The sequence below is a fragment of the Calonectris borealis genome, unplaced genomic scaffold (genome assembly GCF_964195595.1).
Source record: "Calonectris borealis unplaced genomic scaffold, bCalBor7.hap1.2 HAP1_SCAFFOLD_35, whole genome shotgun sequence".
NCBI lineage: Eukaryota > Metazoa > Chordata > Aves > Procellariiformes > Procellariidae > Calonectris > Calonectris borealis.
This window is the reverse complement of record NW_027441451.1, coordinates 1346536-1352624: the sequence shown is the minus strand read 5'-3', so window position 1 is coordinate 1352624 and position 6089 is coordinate 1346536. Positions and strand designations below refer to the sequence as shown.

At 51.4% G+C, this 6089-nt stretch overlaps 1 protein-coding gene across 1 annotated transcript; it reads left to right on the top strand.

The window, feature by feature from the left end:
- Positions 1 to 683: 683 nt before the first annotated feature.
- On the top strand, positions 684 to 1712 carry LOC142076142 (olfactory receptor 14J1-like). The gene has a single exon (XM_075138521.1). The coding sequence runs from the start codon at positions 753 to 755 to the stop codon at positions 1710 to 1712; it is 960 nt and encodes a 319-aa protein (XP_074994622.1). The 5' UTR covers positions 684 to 752.
- Positions 1713 to 6089: the final 4377 nt, after the last annotated feature.

Genomic DNA, 6089 nt, shown 5'->3' with positions numbered 1-6089 from the left:
CAGTGCTAAGGCCGTGGAAATGCTGCTAGGCAGCTCTATGTGGGTGGCTATAAGGAGCCCAAGTGTCCCTCACTGGGAGGGGAGAGCTGAGATCCTCCTCAGGTATGATGAAACAAGGTGAGGAGATTAAAGATCTGCACTTGGAAACTGGAATCCACTGCTCTCAGCAGTGTCCAGTTTCTTTTCTGGAGAAATCTCTGGGTGTGATCATCCCCCAGCTGAAAGAGCTGCCAGCACAGGGCAGCTGAGACCAGGACTGAGGGGCAGACGGACTGTCCTCACTTGGCACTAAGGGACAGTCCTTTGCCTCTCAGCACCCACCTGGAGTGCAGCAGACATGCCAGGTGTTTCTGCCTTAGAAACACTCCTCAGGTGTGGTGGGGCAACTAGAACAGAATAAACACAACAAAAGCCCAAGAGCTCTGCTCTGCAGCTCGGTGAATTGGGAGGGACAACGCTGAAAATTTCTTCAATATTCGGCCGTAATCCGAGATCACCCCGTGTTCCTATTTACCTATTGCTGTAGGGCAGGACTGACTCCTGCAGAGCCCACAGCAGAGCCCCCTGCTCCATGGGGCACCCACAGCCAGCAACAGAATGCACAGAAAGAACCTGCCAAGGTCTTCCTGAAAGAGGAGAGCTGGTTTCGTGGGTCTCTATGGCAATTGAATAGATTTTTTCTCTGAGATGTCTCCCCTAACTTCTCACTGGCTTTTCTTCCATGGACAGGTCCCCATGTCCAGAGGGACCAAATGTCCAACGGCAGCTCCATCACCCAGTTCCTCCTCCTGGCCTTCGCAGACACGCGGGAGCTGCAGCTCTTGCACTTGTGGCTCTTCCTGGGCATCTACCTGGCTGCCCTCCTGGGCAACGGCCTCATCATCACCGCCATAGCCTGCGACCACCGCCTGCACACCCCCATGTACTTCTTCCTCCTCAACCTCTCCCTCCTCGACCTGGGCTCCATCTCCACCACTGTTCCCAAAGCCATGGCCAATTCCCTCTGGGACACCAGGGACATCTCCTACGCAGGATGTGCTGCACAGGTCTTTTTCTTTCTCTTCTTGATGACAGCAGAGTATTCTCTCCTCACTGTCATGGCCTACGACCGCTACGTTGCCATCTGCAACCCCCTGCACTACGGGACCCTCCTGGGCAGCAGAGCTTGTGTCCACATGGCAGCAGCTGCCTGGGCCAGTGGGTTTCTCTATGCTCTCCTGCACACGGCCAATACATTGTCACTACCCCTCTGCCACGGCAATGCTGTGGACCAGTTCTTCTGTGAAATCCCCCAGATCCTCAAGCTCTCCTGCTCACACTCCTACCTCAGGGAGGTTGGGCTTATTGCGGTTAGTGCCTGTTTAGTCTTTGGATGTTTTGTTTTCATTGTGGTGTCCTATGTGCAGATCTTCAGGGCCGTGCTGCGGATCCCCTCTGAGCAGGGACGGCACAAAGCCTTTTCCACGTGCCTCCCTCACCTGGCCGTGGTCTCCCTCTTTATCAGCACTGGCATATTTGCCTACCTGAAGCCCCCCTCCATCTCATCCACATTTTCAGACCTAGCGATGGCGGTGCTGTACTCAATGGTGCCTCCAGTAGTGAACCCCCTCATCTACAGCATGAGGAACCAGGAGCTCAAGGATGCCATTAGGAAACTGATTTCATGGACATTTTTCAAGAGTGAGAAATTTACGACCTCTCTCCATAAATGACTCCCAGAGACCTGATTCCATCCTTTTTTCTTGTTTGGTATTTTTAATCATTATATTTATCATTATTGCTGCTATTATTGTTGTTCATGGTTATTATGTTCCTACACAAATGTTTGCATTTGCGTCACTACATCTGAGTCATGTACCTGCTTTGCATGTGTAAGTGCACCTGGTGCCCTGATAAAAGTATGTTTAACACTGGCTCAGAGTTAGCCTCTCTCGTGTCATCTCTGTAATAAAGTGGGATCTCGCTGGTGCAGTGCTTTCAGGCTGGGCTCTTTCTCCAAAGAGGCCTGAGGAACTGCACCCCTGAAGCTCCTTTTCCTCCATGTGTTCAGAACTAAAAAGTTTAGTGTCTGTTTGTGACCTTTTAGAGACATAGGACTGGATTTATGAGTCACCAGCTGGTGTCTGATGCTAGGTAAGATGGTGAGTGTAACTGAGGGATGTACCTAGGGCTTTCACACAGGTGACATTAGGGACACCCGTCCTCTAGGAGGGGAATCTGGAGCTGCCTGAAGAGCACAGTGGTTCTCCAGGGACAGCATGTTCCTGGGATTCAGTAGGTATGGAAGAGGTCTGCAAAGACGGGGTTTGGGGCCTAAAGTGTAGGACATGTGCAGACCTCCTCTGGGCACTGTCCAGTTGCTCCCCACCTGTCTAGAGCAGGAATTCCCACAGAGGGACACACTAGTCCAGGTGTGGCCACAGCATGGCTCACTGGAGGGGGATGAAAACTCAAGATGTCTGGGGTGGCCATGCTCCTCCTAATGCAGCCCCATATGCAGTTGACCTTGTTCCTGGTGAGCATGCACCACTGGCTCATATGGTGTCTCTCGTAGTGCCCAGGTCCTTCTCCGCAGGGTCACTGCTCAGCCAGTTAGGACCCAGCCTGCCCTGATATATGGGATTATTCTTCCCCCTGAAGCAGGACTGGCCACTTCTCCTTGAAAAACTTTAGAAGCTTCTGTTGGCTGAATCCCAGAGTTTCTCCAAGTCACCCTGGACTGAAGCTCCATTTTGCCACCTGTTAATGTTAGTGTGCAGATGGCTCACCCTGATTGTGGTGAACCATCAACACAGGATCACAGCATAAGAAATTGCAGGACACTACAGCTAATACAAGGACTTACTAGTTGTGTACTGACCGATGTAGGAATCAGCACGACAACCCTCTTAGAAACACTATAGGAAGGCACAAAGCAAGCAAAGCCAGGGCCAGTGGGGAAAGAGCAGAGCTGGGGATGATCAAAGAGAAGAATTTGGGAGGGAAAAGAAGGAAAAAGGAATCCAAAGGTTAAGCTCAGATACGATGAGACCTGCTTGGGGTTAACTGCCTAGCAGCCCTGCGTCAATGACTTCAGTGGGACAAAAAAGCCACGGTTGATCGCTCTAAACTTATGTCTGCTTGCTTCCATGGTCCTGGGGAACCTGAGTGCTCTCCCTACCGTCATCAAGGAAAGACCTGTGGTGGAAGAAAATGCACAATCGCTCATCCTGGAAGGGACCTGGGGAGGTCTCTAGGCCAAGTGAAACCACTGTCAGTGGAGAAAAGAGAAACAAGGGTTGGGCTGTTTGGATGCTAGGCTGTGTTAGTGGAAAACATACACCTATATAGGCACACATACAGTAGTGATCACTCCAGAAGCTGACTCTCCATCTATCCAGGAGCTGGCCCTGGCACCCCCTCATCCCTCCAGTTCCCCCACGCACAGACAAACACACACACACACAAATGGCTCCCTCCAGCACAGAAACACAGAGCCATTGAGGCTGGAAAGCAGCCAGCTTCCACCTTCTCTGGGCTTCCTCTTCAGGCATGATTTTTGTCAGGAGTTCCTTTCTCATCCATACCAGCCTCCTACAATGTTACTTGATTCCCTGCGTGTCCAGGTGTACTGTTCTGGAGCCTGAAGAAGACATCCTTGACCATCAAACAGCTCTCCCCAATTCTCTTCAGTGTCATGTCCCGTGGGATTCTATCAAGCAGGTCCCTCAGCAGGCCAAAGCCTGCTCTCCTCAAGTCCTGCTCTTTGCCTTGTTCCCTTCTCTCAGAAACCCCAACTCTACTTTCTCACCCCTGACTGTTACATCCCTGACCTATGATGTCCTGCAGGACACCTCCCCTCACGGGCTCCTCAGTCACCCTTGTCAGGAAGACTTCGTAATAAGCTCCAAAAACCTTCTGGCTGGCTTGCACCTTGCTATGTTGCCCCTTCAGCAGATACTGAGATAGCTTAGGCCCGCCATGAGGACCAAGGCCTGGAAACATGAGACTTCTTCCAGTTGTCTGAAGAAGGCGTCATCTACTTCTTCCTCCTGACCACACCTTCCTGAGGTCTGCAGCACACATCCACCCGCCCCAGTGTTGCTCACACCGTTCTGCCCTCTCATGCCGACTGTCCGACTGTCCGTATCCAGCAGTGCTCCACGCATTCCTGCTGCTCTCTCACACAAAGGGCAGCTTCCCCTCCAGGCTCAGACCAATGGCTTTATCAGCACCTGACCCACAAGACCCCACAGCTTCTCCAGGAGGTGGTTTAGGCCACATTATCCATCCAGTAGCCAACTCGCAGACTCTCTGGGCTCTCCAATATCCACTCCAGACTTAAGGTCTCTCATATAACTGGCTCCTGGGCCTCTTTTTATACTAGCTGGCTGCTTTGGTTTGATGTTTGCTGGTGGTTTCACCCACTGACACACACACTGACGTCTGCTATTTCCCCCCACAACCACAGCAGGAAATTGAAAGCACAGACCCTGGAAAGCACCTTTCCTTCCAGGTAGCCCCTGCCTTGAAAAGACTTCTTGAAAAGTCCCCCTGGAAATGTCCTGTGGTGAGCTGGAGCTGTGAGCAGCCCTGACCCAGGCAGCACCCTCTGGACAGCAGAAGGACCCTGCCCTGCTGGGGCTCGCTCCTTCCACCCACAGCTTCTCCCCACAGCGCCGTGGGGAGCTCCCCGGGCAGGCTGAGTGCTGAGCCTGGCAGGCGGCAGAGTCCCTGCCCCAGCACACAGCCCCTGGGGTGCAGGGACCCTGCTCGCAAGGACAGCCCTGGGCACCCCTGCCCGCACACCCCTGCAGTCCCCCCCAGCAGAAGGCAGCCCTCATGCCCTGTCCCTCTGACCGTGCAGCAGGGAAGCCCTGCTCTGCAGCACATCCTTCTCCACACTAAAGAAACCCTGAGAGCTTTCCTGCCAGATCCTATCTGTAACAGGGTGCGCCATGTCCAGGAGACCTGAAGGGGAAATTCAAATTGTGACTGCTCAGCACTGGTAATTTGTGACCAAGGAATAATCTGGCACGGAGGGCAAGAAGGCCCAACTGCAGAAGGGGTTAAACTGGCTGGAAGCGGGAATGCCAGGGACAGAAGGACTCCCTGTAAGGGAATAAAGTTTCCCTTGGTGACGAGATGAGAAGCCACAGTATTGCCTTGTAGCCATCCTGGAATGTGGGCACTCAGGGACCACCTTTGGGCAGCAGAGCTGCGCTGGGGGATGGACCCAAGGCTGGGCTGAGGTGCCCGGTTCGGACACCCAGAGGATTCGTGCTGGTGCAAGTGTATATGAGGAATCAGTTTGGGATGCATCTTTGCAGACTCCTTGAAGAACCACTCCTGGTCATAGCACTCTGCCCAAAGCATTGTTCATTAATTTATTTTATATATATATATATTTAAGCATTAACGTGTGTTTAATTTGCCTCAAGGGGTACAATAGAAATTCCCCAACAGTTCTTGACTTCTGTACGTGTTCATACTCCATTAAGAAACCCTCAGGAACAACATCAATCAGAGACTGTTGATATCACTTATTCTGTAAGCAGAAAAAATAGGAAAACTAGAAAAAGCCTTTCTTATTGTTATTTATTATTGAAATCTTGTCACTTTGACTACACGCCTGGAACCACTCTAATTAACCACATAAGAACTGAGGAATTAAGAAAAACTATGCCCAGAGAATGTCATCGTATGACAGCATGCTCACCAATAAAAGCTGAGGAAAAGGACATGGGAGGGGAGGATGTTTGTGGTTATGGCATTTGTCTTCTCAAGTAACTGCTGAGGCCCTGGTTTATGGAAAAGGCTAAACATCTGTCTGCTGATGGGAAGTAGGGAATGAATTCCTTATTTCACTTTGCTTGATCGCTCAGCTTTGCTTCACTTAATAAATTGCTTTTCAGCTAGACGCACAAGTTCTGTCGTTTTTGCTCTTCCCCATCCTGCTGGAGGAGACGAGTGAGCAATGGGTTTGTGCTTAGTTGCTGCCTTGGGCCAACCCACCACACCTGTGCACAGCGTAGCAATGCTGGAGTCAAGATTCTCTCTTCGTTTTTTTGAGATTTTTCATGCTGCCACTCGCTTGAAGGAATAGAAAA